Source organism: Salarias fasciatus (assembly GCF_902148845.1).
Source record: "Salarias fasciatus chromosome 7 unlocalized genomic scaffold, fSalaFa1.1 super_scaffold_4, whole genome shotgun sequence".
Lineage (NCBI taxonomy): Eukaryota > Metazoa > Chordata > Actinopteri > Blenniiformes > Blenniidae > Salarias > Salarias fasciatus.
In genome coordinates, this window is record NW_021941229.1 from 18,911,522 (window position 1) to 18,930,676 (window position 19,155).

General features: G+C 40.2%; 1 protein-coding gene across 2 annotated transcripts in view; it reads right to left on the minus strand.

The window, feature by feature from the left end:
- Window positions 1-651: 651 nt before the first annotated feature.
- The window catches only part of eng (endoglin), a 41,432-nt gene continuing 22,928 nt past the window's right edge, over window positions 652-19,155 (minus strand). The window contains exons 4-14 of one of the 2 annotated variants that reach the window (XM_030084675.1): window positions 16,815-16,928; window positions 13,286-13,463; window positions 10,491-10,668; window positions 10,290-10,392; window positions 10,005-10,200; window positions 9,759-9,904; window positions 9,073-9,303; window positions 8,748-8,814; window positions 2,629-2,739; window positions 2,504-2,551; window positions 652-2,422 (exon numbers count right to left, since the gene is read on the minus strand). In XM_030084675.1, the coding sequence (XP_029940535.1) occupies window positions 2,301-2,422; window positions 2,504-2,551; window positions 2,629-2,739; window positions 8,748-8,814; window positions 9,073-9,303; window positions 9,759-9,904; window positions 10,005-10,200; window positions 10,290-10,392; window positions 10,491-10,668; window positions 13,286-13,463; window positions 16,815-16,928 (1,494 nt within the window). In that variant the 3' untranslated portion in view covers window positions 652-2,300. Of the gene's footprint in view, window positions 2,423-2,503; window positions 2,552-2,628; window positions 2,740-8,747; window positions 8,815-9,072; window positions 9,304-9,758; window positions 9,926-10,004; window positions 10,201-10,289; window positions 10,393-10,490; window positions 10,669-13,285; window positions 13,464-16,814; window positions 16,929-19,155 lie in introns of both variants that reach the window. The other variant, XM_030084674.1, reaches the window with a different exon arrangement.

Sequence of the window (19,155 nt, forward strand, 5' to 3'; positions counted from 1 at the left end):
CATCACAGTTTTGGTGGTTGTGTCAGTGCTGTATACTGCAGATATCTTTTTTTTTTTCTTTTTTACTGTTTCTTACACCATAAGACTTGATGTGAGACAGGAGTATTTTAGAGAGGTAAAAAGAGTAGAAATAAAAAATATTTAAAACATTTACATTTGTACACTGAAATAAAAAGTGGGTTCACGGATCAACCGTCGCTCTACATTTGTAGCCCTTCTGAAAGTCCCCATCGGGCCCGAATGCAGCATATATCTAGCATTAGCACTGCAACGGCAGTGTAGAAAGCAGAAGGTAATCATAAGAACAGACTGCTCACTCTCAAATGACTGCATTACATATTGTGCAACAGATGACGAGGTACAGCACTAGTGAAACTATCGCTTTGAGGCGGAACATGCAAAATGTGCTTATCGAGTATTGCTACCATTTCATATACTGTTGAGTCAGGATGAGCTGTATTCAGAGCTGACGTAAATAGGTAGTTTAAATTTTGCGGTTGCAATCAAAAAGCCGCGGGAGACGTTTCATGAGGACATTTCAATACCGACACCACTGAAGAAAATTCGTTTAAGATATCTTTGCCAAAATGCTGAGATTTCCACTGGTCATGCTTAGAAAGTAAGTGTAAGTAATTAAAGTTACTCATATTCCAGTCCCAAGGAAAAAGCCTTTCAGAGTGTGGTTTCATCAAGGAGACGCCTCCTGTGCGTGGAGAGATCAAGGATGATTCACACAACTCCACTTTCTCAAAGCATATTCTCTGTACGCAGTGACAATTCACACAATGATTAAAACTTTAAAATATCTCTTTTTTGATCAGAAAATATGGTGGCGCCTCAGTAGCTGACCTTTTGAAAGAAAGACATTGAAAAAAAAAAAAAAACACAAAACAAAATAGGCTTAGTGACAAGTCCTGATCCTCAACAGTATGCCAAGAACACCGAGGGCTGGTGCGTGACAGAAAAACCAAAGGCAGAATATATTCTTATTCTTTTGTAGATTCCAGGCCTAATATTTAACATTGCAATGAAAACAGGCATTGTGCAAAGGAAAAGTACTGGAATTCGACCTTCACACTGACTATTTTGGGGAAACTCCACCCTGTGGTCACAGCTGTATGCGTAGCGCTTCCGCCCGTGTGTGAGTGTTATATCTGAAGAGTGATGTGCAGAGTTTTGAAAATAACTCCTCATTATGGGCGCATTAGTCAGCTCTGAATACAGCCATACATCTCTGCACGTCACACCGTACAGTACAGAGGTGACGATTTATGATCCGGCATATTAAAGTACTTTTTGCCTTGATGATTGATAATTTGTTGCTCGCTTGACACCATTAATGACACTGTGGATGGGTTTTGTCGAGTAATTAGCAAATAAGCAGAGTTTTGTGTGACTTCCGACAACAACTGACGGGAATGACAAGACAGCTCCAATACACCTGTTGGATGGCATGAAAACGGCACCTTTGCTTTGTGAGCTACAAATAACCCAGAGGTTCACGACAACATTCATCAAAAGTGACACAAAATAAAGCAGAAAATATTTCTTTCACCAGAGAAATCTAGTTTTAAGTTAAGACTTAAGGCCAGACTTCGATATAATAGGAGGTAGCTGTTAACCATTAACACTGAACTCCAATTAAGAGAAATACCACTTGAAGAGAGGAATGTACAGACTAGTCTGAGATCCTAACCTTTAGGCTGCCTTGGTCCCTGTGATGTTGTAGGTACATTTCGGGGCTGACCTAGCCAATAGCTCTTGATATTTGTGTAGCTTAGATGTGAATGCAAAACAGCTTTTCATCTGTTTTTCAAAGGCAGTCTTTTGACCGGTTTGTCTCCTGTCTAACTATTATTGTGCTGCCATCACAGAAGCACAATTCATTCAAAGGAATGCGGCGAATTTCCTGTTAGCTCTTGGGGGATATGGTTTGTTTTTCCTGTTGCTCGGAGCCAATTTTTCTTTTTTTTTTTTTTTTCCTCTTGCCCTCTTTAACTTCCTGTCTGAGAGCTTGACTTTACAGAGAGGCTGCAAAGGTGAGCATCAGAGGCCCGTCATCCAGGCCTTCCCACGCGCATGTACAAACTCCCAGACATCCACTTCAGACATCACATGTCAAAGACAAGGGTTGTGCTTCTTTTTTTTTAACAAGTATTCAAATGAGGCAAAGAGGAGAGAAATGCTTTTTAAGCATTGAATTAAAAAAAAAAAAACAAAAAAAAAGAACAAAAGCACAAAACCCGTACAGCTGACTTTGAAGGGAGATGGTGGCCCTGCTGGTGGAAAACGCCGTAAACTCATGCCATGCTGCTGGTCGGCGTGCTCTGAGTGCTTCCGATGCTTGCATTGGCGCTGCTGTTCTCGGACGGGGAAGGGTTGGTCGAAACAGGTTGTCGTTTTGCTCCCGAGCAGGGACATCCTGGGTAATGAGAACATAAGAGTCAGAAAGAACCCAAACAAAAGAAAGACTGATTAAAAAGAGAGAGACAAAAACTCTCACCAGGAAGATTGGCTGCAGTTGAGCTCATGTCTAGTCCGGCCGGGTACCCTAAATTAAGCAGAATCAGATTTTTAATCTGCCCAATCAACCACTGAGGCAAGCTGAGTAATTAGTTACAAATTTACCTGTTTTAATTCTGATAAACCACAGTGCTCCAATAAGTAGCACTCCAATAAGGAAGCCTCCAAATGCAATTCCCAGAACACCGGGCAGGCCAAAATCAAAGCACGGTGGGGCTGAAACATAAAGATGGGAAAACTATCAAAGTCAGGACAAAACAACCGAAAGCACACAAGCTGAAAATGGAAATAAAACTGCAATGATTTGAGTTATTAACATGATCTTAAGAAGAAATTATTATAACGTGTGAAATAGCTCAGTCAACAACTCAAGATATAATAATATTATTCACTAAATATTTATGAAAGTATGTAAAAATACGTAATATGATTTATCAGGATAACAAAAAAAAAATCCTCAAAGTCAATCCAAAAACACTCTTGGATGGTTCTTTATGTTTCTGTTGGTAGTTAATTAAAGCACCAATGACAGTTTTAGGACAGTCAGTCCCTTTAATTAACCAGAAAATCTGAATGAAGAATAGATTTTCGATCAAAAATCTACAAAGTAGGAAAGAAAGTGGCCAAATATATTGTCTCCCGAAGTTAATAACAAACACGTCATTACAGTAAAATCACAAGCAAAACATTTCACTGAGGAGGATCGTGAACATGTTACTTCCATCCGAAATCAAATCAGTCAAGCAAAAAGGTCAACCGCTCAAGCTTCTCAAAATCATTCAGCAAGAAAATACCAAGGCAAATTAAGTCTTTGAATTTATCTTTTAATGAGAACAAAAGCATTCAGTCTTAGGTCTGCAAGTAAACACACTGTGGTTTTCATATTGGCAGATTTTGGGAAGACCGATAAACATGCAGACATGTTAGTATGGTGACATTTAATATGTATGAAAATCACCAAGCAGAAAATCAAAGAAAATAACGATTTGTCATATGCATCGTGATCCAGTCATCCATCCACAAACCCAACAAGCCTGCCTCGGGATTGTGGGAGGAATCTAGAGATGTAGAATGAAATCGATGCAGCCTCAGGGAGAACATGCAAACCCTACAGAGGAAGGCCCTGATCCAGAAATCAAACATAGGTTTTGTGGTTGTAAGACATTACAACACAAGCCACGCATAAATCTGCATTAAATTTCAATATCAGCACTTTACAACAATTAACCAACAAGTAGCCACTGTGCGTCCATGCAGTTTGTTCAAAATGAAATTAGCGACCCATTGAAGTGAAGGCATAAGTTTGAAAAACTTACGAAGAAACTTACAAATTCTGTGTCAAAAGCTGCAATTTATCTTACCAAAACCAACAAACGAGGAACAAAGAATTTGAAACTGCGTAACAAAATATATACATGATTTATGCACAGTGCTTACTCCAAGATAATTACAATGAATGGCTTTGATATCACTGATGTTCTACATGCTGAATTATCTCCTGATAAGATTTTTTTTTTTTTTAAAAAGTGCTTCCCTAATTAACATTAAAGATTTAGATTATCTGATGTACTGGAGCTGGTTTAGAAAATAATTTCTTTCTTCTTTTTTCTTTCAGCTGCCAAAAATGTGTTTTTTTTTAACTATTATTATTATTGCATATCTCACAGCTTTGTTCTACAGAGTTCAGTAATTTCCATAAAAATAGAAAGCAGACACATTAAACAGTTGAGGACACTACTCTGTTCAAAACTTGTTAATTAGAAGAGAGGCAACAGGAACTTGATGAACAAACTGGCTAAAATTCCAAAACTTTTAATCAACTCGTGAAAGTTAAGGTCAGTCCATAATGAAAAAAAGTCTGCATTTATTCAGTCAAATGCCTTCAGGAAATTAATAAAAAAAACAGAATGGAGACAAATTGAAGAGGGGGATTTATAATTTTTTTAATGTAGGCATTTTCATCCGACCTGGAACTGTTGAGTATTTAACATCCTGCAGCAACCAATAATGTAATAATGGCCACCACTGTAATAATTTTGGCCTATAACATAGGCTACCGAGGGGGTTATAAAATATTAAAGCATTTTTTACAGCTATAATTGACACCGCTCCACAGTATGTATCCTCACTGAAAGAATACGATGACTATGCCATCTACAATAGCTATCGTTGGTCAGCAAACTGCAAATGTATTGATGTATAATTTAATGACTAGAGTCATGACATTTTCAAATATTTTTAGTTCTACTTTATTAATGCAATAACAGCCAATATCATAACTATTGTCAAACCGTTATTAATTGTCCCAAAAATGTGATTATACTATCAGAAAATTATTACATTACTGGCTTTATTACATTTGAAAAGGCTAAAATCGATACAGCACATCACATTTTTGGTTGCTACACATCCTTTCTGATATACAGTAAAAGATATTTAAAAAAAAAATGTAAAGCATGTCCCTGTGTTTCTGATTTCCTGTCACGGTAGCAGGAAGAGAAGATACTAGTCACTTTAGAAGAGAGTTCATTTTTGGTGCACATGTGGCAGAAACTTCAATCATAATAGCAAGCGAGCGTACGACTCCAGAGACATCTGCATGCAGAACTATGGGGAAGTCGAGGCAATTAGAAAACGTGGTCAACAGTGCACATTTCATGACAGGGTTGCTGTTGCATTGCTGCAATATGTGAGGTAAAAGCAGCGCGGTGTGATCAGACCGTCAGCAAAAAATTAACAATTTAGATAATAATTTTGCACAAATTACCAAATAAATGCACATTTGAGACTTCAGTAATGGGCACTGTATCCTCTGGTCTGCAGGAGTGTGGAAAAAAGGGAAATATTCAGCTCAGCGTTCCCTGAATAGATGAATGTGTGACATACACCAAGAGACATGACACAGGCCTGAAAGCTTGACCAATAGAAAAAGGAGATCTGCTGGCACTATCACGGTGTGGGGGCTATTTTGCTCCCAGTGCTTGAGCCCAGTTATCCCCCCAGAGGCGGCAATCACTGCCAGTCAAAAGTTGTTCAGAGTTATTATTCATTCTACAATGAAACGTTTCTATCCTGATGGGGATGGTCTCTTCCAGGGTAACAATGCCCCCATCTGCGGGACATGAGAGGTCACTAAATAGTTTGATCAGTGTGAAAACTATGTGAATAACACGCTGCGACCTTTGCAGTCAACACATCTCAGCCCAGCTGAAAGCCGATGGGATGAGGCACCATGACAGAACACAAAAGCTCTTCCTTTATTTTGTCACCACTTTATAAATGTGTGCTTTAGGAAATAACAATGATTACTTTGCCTATGTGAAATAAAAAAAAAAAAAAGAGGAAATGTTTACTCTATAATTTGCTTTGTACCAATGCAACAACACCAATTTAAGTTTACAATCGAGTTTGCCATTTGTGATGTTCATCGGAAAACATCGTGCCGGCTGGACTCACCCTCTGGGTTTCGTGACGAACAAACTTAATAGATAATGTAAACTTTCAGAGCAAACACCGTAAAAAAAAAAAATCACTTTCCCTGAAAGCGGGTGTGAACGCATCGGGGAACATCTCAACATGAAAACTCACTCAAGCCTCAGACGCACGCCACTCTGACGCAAGCATATTGTTCCTGTTTCATTCGCTGTGGTGTGTCAAGGTAATTAAGAGATCACCTTGAGCCGGGCACCTTTTCATAACAAACGCAGCACAATAGATCAATGACAGTTCTTTCTTCACTCAGACATCATTTTAAACGCTTGTGGAACATGGCTGTGTAAATGAAAGCATTGATTTTCACTATAAAACACACAGCAGTCTTTCCCGAATCTCTGGATGCCATTCCACCCACACCAGATTTCAAACATATTCAATGTAAATAGTAGCTTTATTCATGGTTAAAAACGTACGTTTCAAATTGATGTTATCTCCAGGTAAATATCCTATAATTCCACTGATCCTGTCCAACTGAGCTCCAGTGGTTCAGCCTGTGGCTCCTGAGCTTAAATGAGTTTGACATCCCAGGTTCGAACTTTGACAGTCTCTGGGTTGCTCTGTATCTGATTGAGCTGTGCTGATTTCTTAGATTATTTTTAGACTTTCTGCAGCAGAGCCTCGAATGAGGGTTATAATTTGGCTGTCTAATGCTTCATACATGCAACTCTGTCCAAGAAAAACACAAGCTTCCGGAAAATCTTCCAAAAGCAGTGATAGAGCCTTGTTGGTACCAAATAAAACAGTGTGTGATCGCATCCCTTCACCCTGCTTTCTGCTACCTGTAGAGATCATCTTACAAGCATCCAGAGCATTTGGAAGAATCTAATCATCACCTTTGCATGAGTTTCTCTCACCTGCATCTGCTGCCTCCTGCTTTTTTCCTGGAACATGCGAAAGTAAGCACTATATGCCACCATTCAGACGACACAAATCTCCTGCTCTGAAGCATGTTAAATTATGGGCTGAAAAGGTAGAAAACACTGAGACTGAATTGCAGAAATGTGCCGCCACTCATCACAACCGCGCATTGTAAGAACTGTTATGCGAAACATAATTCCATCTACAGTGAGCCGAGATGAAAGCAGCTACGTCTGTCTTCTTGATATATCTCATATCTGCTCGACTGATCTGTTCTGAACAAATTAAACTTGACGCAGCACACATCACAGAGTCTCTGCATTTGAAATTAAGATGTAAAATACATTTATTCCTGCCACGTTAATATTTAATTAAGATGCAAAGAAAACATCAGCCAGAGCAGGGATGAAGCCGAGCACTGAAACAGTGGCATCTTGTGGAGATCTGGGCTGACTGCATCACACACAGCTCACGTAGTTTGTTGATCTAACAGCAAGGGACATTCCTTGACCCTGAATGGGACAGAAACATCACAGCAACCTGAGCAGGCTCTCCCCAGAGGCTTTTTATCTGCAATTAGTTGTCGTGTTAGTTTGTATAAGTGAGGCTTTGACAGCAAAGCTGAATAAACAGGGGCAGGAAGCAGAAGCTCCAGCGCAGGTGGAGAGGAGGGGAGAGACAGCAGGCCTGTGCTGCGACTCCCTGTCGTCCCTCCGTATGAAAACTACCAAACAGGAAGGATTGCTGAATGGGGCACTCAGTCCTGCCTAGTGGCTGCTTGCAACCTGCAATCCCGCTGATGTACAACGATACTTGTGTCTCTGGTACTGGCTTAATGAATTAAAGCCCATAAAGAAACCTGCCAAGCCAGCATGGTACTCTGAAACCAGATCCATTCCTGTTTCAGGAATTCTCCTTAAAAAAAAAAAAAAAAAAAAAAAAACGCTAAATGCGTCAGCCAAAGAAAAACAAGAGAGGAGGACAAACAGGACACAGGAAAGCATGGATGAGTAGTTCTGGTCAGCTTCCACATCACAAGTGCACTGCAACATACCAACTTTTATCTGTGTTTTTCTTCCAAAAGGAAAGGAAGCATAAAGGAAGCATAGCATATAAACAAAGCCATTATCAGTTTTACAAAGAAACGCCACACGGTCCCTTATTTAATCAACATCTACTTCCTTGTGTCTGCAGATCCCTCAGAAGTTGAATCATCTTCATCCTTTTTGCAGAACACTCCATCACGTCTGGAGACAATTCTGTCTTTTCAGAAAGCCATCTTCCCTCGTTTGAGTCAACTGTGTTGATTGGTTTGACAATAGCACCATGGCCCAGTGCCTGTGTGTTTGGACAGCAACCACTTGGAAACACAAAGGGCCTCCCACCTCCCCCCCCCACACTCCGTCTCCCCCGAGGGCCATTACTTCTGATTGTGGCCACAAGGTCAGCCGGCAGGCCTTCCTAAGGACGAGGCCCTGCCTCGCAGCCCCTCGCCGGCTTCACTGCATATCCTGAGTCCACTGCTATGACAACCACATACAGCATTTGTTGTGTGCTGAAAGCAATAGGAGGAGAAAAAAATTACAGAACCAAGCGGCTCCGCTTCGACCAAGCGCCAGAGTAGCAATTAAGTCCCGAAGGCATAAAAGGTAATTTCAAAGTTCTTCTTGTGAGAGTTCGGATAGTTTATTGTTAGAGAATTAAATATGGAACATTCATCTCCACTGAAAACTTCTTTTCAAATAAAAATTTTCAAAGTCAGGACCACATCCAGGATTGGGTTTTTTTTCACAGTTGGATGCAGGTTATTTTGAAGCATTGGAGTACAAATCAATTAGAGATTCATAGTTTGGAGTTTAAACTGAACTCACTCGACGGTTGCAGACACGGCTGCGTGACCTCCAGATTCCTCTTCACTCTTCCTCCTGCACCACATTTCTGACAAAGGTCAAAGAAAAAAAACCTCATTAACACCCAAGGTCGCCTTGTTGTCTGTTTATCATACACTGCATTCAGTCTGACGGCAAGTACCCTTTGAAACCTCCTCCCACATGAAGCACAGTCAAAGAAAAATATTCTTAATGACTGGCAAACATCTTAAAGCTGTGAAAAAAAATAAATGATCGACTCTTCTTTATTCTCAATTGAAATTTTTGATTTCAAGTGCTGTTTCAATAAAGTTTGATAAATTCCTACCTCACTGTAGCAAAGCTTGACATTGCACTCAAGGTCCCACGTGGTGGATGTCAGCTCTTGGAGCTGATCTAAGGAGAAGCTGAGCCGAGTGCTGTTGGTGCAAGAACTTAAGGAGCAGGCCTCAGGAATGAAGGGCAACTCTTTCACCACGGGGCAAGATCCCTTGGAGCGCACAAAGCAGTTGTTCACCTTGATCGTCAGCACAATGCCGCCCAGTGTGTGCCCAGAAATCTGCAGAAAACCGAAGGAATCAAATAAATGAAAAAAACTGACAAATTTTTCCAAAGATCATTATGCCAAGGAAACTAACTTTTTTCTTTTTTTAAACCAGTCGGTGATGTTCCTTTGGCTTATTTGAGGATTTCATCTGTGCACCGCAATCATAACAAAATGCAGTTCTACATAAAACAGAATCCACCAGCAATGCAGCTGGTTCCCCAACTCCATGTAAACATGGAGTTTACATGTTCTATTGAAGATTCATACATTCTATCTTGATACAAAGAACAAGAATCCAAAGTTAATTAGCGATTTTAAATTGTGCCTGTGTGACTGGTGAATTGTCCATCGTCAGCTGAGATGGCTCCAGCGACCCTCGGTTCGATGGGGCCGTACGGATGACGGATGGAGACAAGCCAACATTTATAGATGAATGAGATGAAATAAAATACAGAATGGCTTCCTACCTCTGCGTAAATTCTCTTGTCGCTTTGCACCTTGGTGTTTGGGTCGAGGGGTGAGAGGTAGTCTGGGGATGTGTAGAGCTGCATCAGCAGGGGCATCTGATTAGAGGAGCTGGTCGAATTGGGAGCGACTGGTTCCGCTGTTGTTTCTGTAAATGAGCGAGAAAGCCCTAAAATTTAAACAGATTAACGACAACATGAACCATTTACAGAACGTGTACTTAATAATCGAGAAAACAAAAATCTCACCATCAACGCTGTCTTTTTTTCCAAGAACCAGCAAACTCATGCCGTCTTTGGGTCTGAATTCAGTATAGCTTGTAAACGTGCTCGCTTTAAAATGGTCCAAAGCCGCCTTCTGCACATCCTCTGCGTTGTCACTGTTCAGAGTAAATGACGGCGGGATTCTGTGCATGATGGCCGGCAGCAGGATGTCATTGTTCGACTGTCAAGAAGAACAACAAATTGCGTCAGGAGCAGATAAAAAGGATAATAATATGTACAGAACACTGAATGTCTCTTGAGTGAGCTTACTCCAAACTTGGTGTGTTGTAGATTGATGAAAGTCCATGTGGTGCCCTGCGGACCTCTCAAGAACACACTAGTCTTCTGTGTGTCCACACGCAGCGACAAATTGCTGCAATATGAAGAATAAAGTATGAAAGGAGAAGTTTTTTTTTTTTTTTTTTTTTGCCAACCAATAGAACAATGCACTTATAATGGTGTGCTGTTTACCGAATGCTGGCGTTCTCTGGGATGTTTATAATATGAAGCTCGGCCTCATCGCTCGGGTTTTGCTGCTGTGGAGAGCAGGATTTAAGGGAAGAAGCCAAGGATGTTTCAATCTTGAAAAAGTGCTTCTCCATTGCATCTTCATTTTCAAGGACGCACTGAGGAAGGCCAGAATTGGTTCCTGAAAAACAACACATTTCTTTTTCTTTTACAGTTCATTAATTACCGATGAAACAAAAAGATCATTTCTTTATTAAAGAAAATAATTGAATAAAGTGTCCCGATTCCCTTTTCAACTAAAATTTCAATAACCTTTTTTTTACTAGAAAAAGTGTAAATTCAGTAGCAATATAGAATTTTAAAAGTAACAAAGTAAAAAAAAAAAAAAACATGTTGTGAATAGTACTTAGGTGTGAGTAAAATTACAGACTTGGAAAATCACTACAGTACAGCAACTCTATAACATGAATAACGATCATTTGTTAATATCTGCCCCATTACAATACCTCAAAAGGTCTTCTGACACATGTGAATCCAATTAAAATCCAACCTATTCGCAGCACCATTCAGTGTAAGTGTTTTTTGAGACATATTTAACAGTGAAATCACAGCCCGCCCAAATAAACCGTTCCTTTCAGCGTGACTGTTACCAGAACAGACATTTCACTTTGTAGTGTTTTGTTGCTCAACGGCTGGGGAGTCGTAGCATAAGCTGCAGCAGAAGACCAAGACACCGTGGCAGACACACTGGTACGTTTCCCTTCCTGCTATGAAAGGGGCCCTGGGAGCAGCCTAATGAGAGATCACACTATACGCAGTCCAGTAATGGTCACTGGTGGCTGACAGGTGCGACTTGTTGAAGTGGATGTTTCACAACACCAAGTTAGAAATGCAGCACCTCACACAGCGTCATCGCACCAAAAGTCAGATGAAAAGAGCATTTTGAAAAAGAGAACAATATATCAAAACCTTTTCTTTTCTTTTCTTTTTTTTCTACAATGAAAGTGTTTGGAACAAAGTGTGCACATGCTGTGGATATCGGCTGCTGCTGTCACCCTCGCACAAAGCATGGCTGTAAACCAAGGCTCCAGCTTGTAGCTGGATAACCACGATTTTAACAAAAAACAGGCTCAATAATAGATTTTCAGGAAACTTCAGCAAGATACATCTGGTTTTTCCACCCGGCTTCTTGGCAACTTTTAGCTTGACAACATGGCGCCATGTGTCACTGCAGTTTTCAAACACCCACATCCTACACGAGTTCAGCTTCCGCCCCAACAAAAGCTCAGGTGTGTGGCGAAATGACGATGCAACTGTTCTAACACCACAGCAATTAAGGCATCCCTGCCAGCTGTAGGTCACTTAAAACATTGGCTAAAACTAAACGTGTCTGATAGCACTGCTTTTTCCTCACAATTTTGACAAAACATCTCAATGGGGGGAAAAGTGTAATACATCTTGTTCTGACGGAAAAGATCTGTCACCTGCTGTAACACCCAATACTTGATAGAAACGCAGAAGGACAGGCAATCATAAAAACAGAACTTAAGGCTTCATTTCTTCAAAACATGAGGGGGAAAAAAAAGGGGGACATAAAAGCAGCCACAACCATTTCAGCGTCTGCCCTGTTCATTTCTTTTTAAAACCCATGTAAGAGCTCTGCCTCGGTTCTGGCTGCCTTAAGGAAGCTTTGCTCGGAAATAATTGTGCTCGCGCTGAGCCTCCCACTGCTTCTGCTGATGGCAATAACATCCCATAATATCCTTTAATGTCCAGCTTTTACTCATCCATGAATGCTCACTTTAAATCATGGTGTTTTTCTGCCTCCATCTTCAGTGACCGTTTGTCCAAGGCTTCTCTGTCCAAATGCTCAGTCATATGCGATGACATCTTGTCAACAGTAAAAATGCTGTGTTGGGTCCTCCTGCACTTTGCTTTGCACGAGCTGCAGATCTTCACTGAATGCCTAAAGATTTTTTTTTTCCCCCCTTTTTCTAAGACGTTCACCATATGGCATATGGCATGCCTGTCATAGTACAGGTGTGAGGTTTCAAACATGACGCATTTTGTTGCGTTAACTCAGATTTAAATTCAGGAGAAGCAGCCTCTTATTCAGCTTTGAACTCCTCTGGCGTGTTTTCCAGCAAACACGCATGGAAATGTTGGAAATCAATGAATTGATGGCATTCAAGCAAGAGAAATCCTCTCTGTGAAAATGAAAATATAAATATCAAAAAGCAGCCTGTGGGGTTTCAACACAGACAGTGGGTTTTTCTGAGAGATTTTTTTTTGTTTTTTTTTTGTTCTGTTTTGTTTTTTGTAGTGCCCATTTCAGATAAGAGAAGGTAAATGAAGAATATTATCGAGAAAGCTTTGGAAGCAGCACTGCATCCATCCTTGATTACTACACTGCAGACTCTCTCCTGGGTTATGTAAGCCTGAGCCGCATGGTGTGCTGACTGTAATTACTTTGTTCTCGTCAGCACCAAACACACTGTTTCAGACCAAACAAAGATGCAGATAGCATATCCCAGATAAAAGCCATTGTGTCAAGGTTGATAAATATGTCGTACTTATAGGAAAGCACAAAATCCTTTACAGGGCTGTTGCGATCTGATGGAGTTTGATGATAGTGTCCCCGTCTGCAAACTCATTTCCTATGTATGCATATTAAAAAAAAAAAAAAAAAAAAAAAAAAAAGGCTTGCCAAGTACAGCAAAACACATTTTTGTTTGAGAAAGTTGTGAAAGTGTTAAAATCACAATAAAGTACTTCCAGGATGCATAAATCTGTCTCACCTGGTGCTCCTGTCGATGAGAGTGTTTTCAGATTTCGAATTGTAGTGAATGAAGTCACACCCCCGAACGTCTGTCGAGCCCACTTGACCAGCTCCTCGTCTTGAGGGGGGAAGTATCGCTTGTGCAAACTGCTGTGGTGTTGATTGGTATGCAGCGTGACCGTGGAGTTTGTGCTGACCTGGAAATCAGAGCCCAAATCAAAGCAGTTAGCTTTAATAATGTCTAAAAATAACCAAAAATCGCATGACAACACTGAGTGAGTCAGCTTGTATGTTTTCTTCGACATGCTTGGCCATCCCTGTCATTCTCCTATATTACTTTTTTCATACCCTCCGCCCAACTCTCTCCCTATTCTCTTAGCGGGGTCCTGTTAAAAAGAAATGTTTATTATGGTTAAGTATCCACGAGCCCAGTTGCACAACCATGCTGGAGCCAAGGTCTTTCCTTTGCTTCCTGAGTGGGGCCAGGAAATGGGACCTTTTTTAGCTTTGTGCGTCACCGCAGTCGGCTGGAATCTGGCTCCATACAAGGTATAAATATATACATCCATCCCATCGACGAGACACTGCCGTTTCCTCGTCTGCGCCATTGGGAAATAATGGAGTTTACATTAAGCCCTGAATGAATAAGAAGGCTTTGGAGAGTGGAAATCTTATATAGTCTGCTTCAACAAATGAACTCAATAAATGAAGATATAAGGGGAAAAAAAACATGTGCTTCAGTTTAATTTTGGCCTTTTGGCCAGTTATTGATTTTTTTTTTTTTTTCCTTTTTCTGTCCAACTCTACTATTTTGTTCTTCTCTTTCTCAGTCATTCAAAACCTTGAGAAGGAAAACAAAGTACTTCATCTCCACACGTTGTAAACACTTATGCCCACTGAAGCTCAAGAACAGCTCATTTAGCTGAGACACTTCAGCAGGACAATGCAATCACAGACCGGAAGTCTTATTTTTAATTTTACTGAGTTGATAACTCAACTTCTGATCTTTCATTAAAAAGAGCTACATCGTTTTACTTTTTTCTAATGTTAATTACGTATTTCTGATACGTTTTAAGCTCTGGATTGTACAACACAGACAGGATGACACACAGATTTACTGGATTCTGACTCAACGTTTACTCACCATCTTTTGTTTCATTATTGTTTCCCACCAGCATGAACCAAATTACTGTCACAATTATATTGGAGATGATTTAACCGCGGCAAAGGAACAAATGCCCCAGATGTGTAACATGTAAAAAAAAAAAAAAAACCCTCCAAATGAGATAAGGATGGAAAAAACCCAACTAAACGGAAAATCCCATGACTTCTGTAAATCCTGTGATTTTCCAGAACGGTAGATGTTCAGCTGTTTAATATGGGTTACTATTTGTGTGCATCCTTTTGAGTCACTAAACAAACCAAGTGAAAATATCTTGAAAACACACGGACCCCGAGGGAGTCGTCGGTCTTTCTACATGAATATTTGATTGACGTAAGATCAAAAATAGTGTGAAAGGAAACCACACAAATAAAAGAAGGAAAACCAGTCACGACAGAAGCCGGCAGACAGGGAATGACTTAGCAGACAGGACGGAAAGGAAAAAGGGAAATAACAATGTTAATCATTTTATTGGATACACAAGAATTTTACTCACATTGTTAGACGGGAAAAAGAACCGCTTTCGCTTTTGGGAATTACAGAAATCCCAGATTTTCTGTTGATCGCTCCATCTAATCTAGAACCTGCAATAACTCATTATAAAATAGGAAGCAAACATCTTAGATTTGCTCCAAGTTTTACAAAAATGTGAATATCCCGTTTGAGACTAACAAGCAGAAAATGATGTTTCCAAGAATCTTTCAACAAAACTGTTGCTGTTCCCATGTTGTTGCTGCAAAAAGGGTCAGCTCTGGGAAGCCCACACATAGCCAAGCTGTCAAGCTGGTGACGTCCTTTCTCAGATGCTCAACAGATGCTGATGCTCTCACACCGCAATCTGCAGCAAAGCACTATTATCCCCCAGTGATACAGCTCATCCCACAAAAACATCCTGCAGTCACAGCCGATGTTGTTTCGGCTCCCGACAGGACGCGACACAGGATGCGGTACCACGCTGCTGTCAGCACATCACTAAATGTTGCCATCTCATTCTCCTGACTGGTCAGCTATCTTTTTTTATTTATTTATGTTCGTGTTTTTTTCCAGGTTTCCTCTCGCCATTTCTGAAACAGGCTGTTACTGAAAAGTGAACTTGTCCTCAAGATTACCTCTGCAAACAGTTCGGTCGGATTAAGTCAGATAACTTGAGTTTACGTAAAGAAATAAAAGATAAAAACGTTCATTATGACCTCTTCTCTCGAGAGGCATCGAATCTTAATTCAACACCAGGACGACGTGAGCTGACACCGACTGCTTCCAAGATAAAGGAAGCACATTAATCAGTCCAAAGGAACATGATGAACTGCAGCCATCTGCACAAAACACCCTGAAAGTCACTCAGAGGTCACAGTTGCACGATGAAAAATAACAATATTGACACCTATGAAGATTAAAATCCAAAGAGTCTCGACTCAATTCTTTTGAAGAACATGAGAAACTGAGTTGACAGGCTCCATTATTATTGTTTATATCTGAGTTCTGAAATTTCATTCGCTCAAACGTGGAAAAAGCTGTGTGACCTGAAACAAGGTTTTAATGAAAAGGTTCATTGAAAGACATCCTAACCCTACCACAATAACTTTAGTTTTAGGTTAGAAACTCCTTTCTTGAGGAAATCAGTGGTTTTTAACAGGCCAATTTGTTTTACAGCTTTATTTGGATCCTTCAATTCTTTCTCAACTTCTTCTTTGCCACCTCTACGTGTCGCCCTCATAACATTATCACTCCTCTAGTTGCGCATTAACAGCTGAATAAAACTTTTGTGGCCTTCCTGGGTTCAATTCACTGATATAATCTGAAAAAAAGCGTATGAAAGTCGGACTCTCCACTTTCACTGGCACATTAATTTTACAGCCGATGCAATCAGCCCCCCCTTGTTATTGGCTTCAGTAAAACTTTTCTTACCAATTTTATAATCTGAACAGTGGAGGGGGGGGGAAAAAACTCCCCAGTAAAACGCAAACATCGACTTTCGGAGAAGCCATTGGGGAATAACCGTAAAGACATGAGCATGGCTCACTGTCTCTCCAAACAGAACATAGCCCAGCTGTGTCAGACTGACTGTACGTGAAACAGCTGGCACTAGACAGCAGCTAAGTGCGTCTGGAGAGATAAGAAAATTATACATTAGTGAAACGCTAACCACTTACACTGGGGTCCCCTTGACCCGATCGTTTATCATGATTAGTAATAGTTGAACAGCCTCTTGTGTCGATAACAACTTGGGAAAGTGTGCAGAACCACATATTGTGCAACAGTGTAACAAATGAGGTAAAGATAGGATTCTGTTTCCCGTGAAAAAAAAAAGACATCCACACATTATGCACCAAGAAAAGTATAAACAAGCACCGAATGAACGATAAGATAGAAAAGACATGTTACTCACATAAATATTCACGTTGCTGTTGATGTTAAATAGACCGTACACGACTTTCGGAGATGTGATGATGAGGATCATGGGCTTGGCGTTGGTGAACTCAAGAGAGAACATGTTGTGGCCCTGAGAAGAAAAAAAGAAAGGGCTTGGTTAGTTGACTGGGACCAAAAATGGAAATCAATAAGTACTATTTACCATTTAAGATACATATTTAAGTTAAAGTCATACATTTACACGGTTCAGAGATTACATGAGCCATGGCATGTGAGAGAATTAGCACCAAATTCAAACTCTCACACCACACAAGCTCCGTCTCCTGTCAAGTAATATTTGGTTGAATGACAGATGTATGATGCATTTTACATGAATTGTTATTGTTAATTACTTAAATGCTGAAATTTATAGGAAGTAAAAATCAAAATGGTTTCCCTGTTTGTCTTTTTTTTTTCCTGTAGACTTGATGTCAAACAGAAATACAAAACAGTATATAAATCGTACCATAGAGGTTACAGCTGCAAGTAAAGAAAGTTTGGAGATGCTTCAGCTCTCCAGGAGGAACATTGGGACTGATTAAGAAGACAAAGCAATCAAGTGGCATAAATATTCATTCCCACTGTAAAGCCATATGGGAGCATCTGCTCTGCTTATATTTTTTTCTGAGCAAATCCGATCTGTTATACAATCACAGAACAACAGTCTAAGAAAATGTTTCAGACACTTCCCACAATGCCTCTGGCTGCTTTTACACAGTGTCGGTAACTGTGCTGTCATACATCAGAGCGCAGGGACAAGTCTGTGTGGTCTTGTCAGCTGAACACACAGCTATCATAAATCAATCTTCGAGATGAAGACCTTTAGACAATGAAAAATACCCAGTGATAAAGAGAAAAGAAATGCTCCTCATAGCAGGCCAAATTAAATTGTAACATTTCGCGGCGGTTCGGGCTTTACTGCCAAGATTAAAAATTAAAAATGTCATGAATATGTGATTTAAGCATTTTGTAAGCTTTGACCATCAACTAGGAGAAGTTTGGAAACTCCATCCATCACAAATAAAACACTGAGTTGACAAAATGACAGAGCAATTATGATGACCTTTTAGCTCCGAATGGGCCCAGTGTCCCCGGCTTTGAGACGGTTTTTGTGTAAAAGCCGTGCGCCAATTCGCAAGCCTCCCCATCTGTCATTAAACTACCAGACCACAAGTTGACAGAACAGGGAGACATTTTTGCTCGCAGCGTCGCGTTTAAAAATAGTTCCAACTGCAGTTTAATTCTGCACGAGTGTGATTTCATTTCTATCTGCAAAAAGTCAGCAGACGGGGGCGAATCTGACAATCCTCCTTGTTTTTGCAACTTTGAAAACGTCAACACGTGCATCTCTCCCAAAAAAAAAAAAAGCCGTGCCAGTCATGTGAAGGAGGAAGAAGAAGGGGGGGGGGGGGCTCGCCGGCAAAGCTCGAAGAAAGCCGTTTCTTGCCGTCTGCTAGCGTATTGATGCAGACATTAATGAGGTAATGCATCTCTAGGCAGAGTGAAGTGAAGGAAAAAAAAAAACTTGAAGGCAAATGAAAAGCTATCAAAGTTAATTAATTACCTGATGGGAACCTTTTTTTTTTTTTTTTGGTGCAATTCATGCTAAATGTGAGCCTCAGAACTATGAGAAACAGTGTGTAGAGAAGCCCACGGTTACTCAGAACTTCAGCCAACAGCTTTAATATCATCAGTCAACACAATCGGAGCAGCATCCAACACATCGTCTCACATATGGTGCAAACAGTTTTTGTTATTTCACAGTGTACTGTAAGCATAACCCCATTAATGTAATTTAACACATAATGTAAGATCTCATTAAGCATATTTTAACCATTGTAGCACAATGGTGATTTGATTTGCTAATCACCACTGCAGAAGCTCTATGAATCAGCCCTAATTACTATGCTCCACATGAGCGTGGGGTAAAGCCGGTACCGCTGAGTTTTATGGATGTAAGTGGTGGTGAGTAAACCTTTTCACTGTGGAATAATAAGTCTGAGTTTAGAGACGCTTTTTCAAGACTGACTTAATTCCAATAAATCCTAGTTCTAATTACTTTTACTTCTGTAATAGCCCCAGGATAATTGGGTTTAGAAAAGTGAAAGAGTCATGGATTTGCAATCAGTTCAATTTTATGACTCAATGCATTGGAAATGAACAACAGCGTTAAAAAAAAAAAAAGTCAAAAAAAGGAGAAAGCTTGGATGTGTTTTTTTTTTTTCTTCTTCAGGCTTTTGTGGGAAGTTAACGGTCACAAATACAAATTTCTGCTTTCATCCATCTGTGATGCCTTTTGACACCAAATGCTTTCTTCC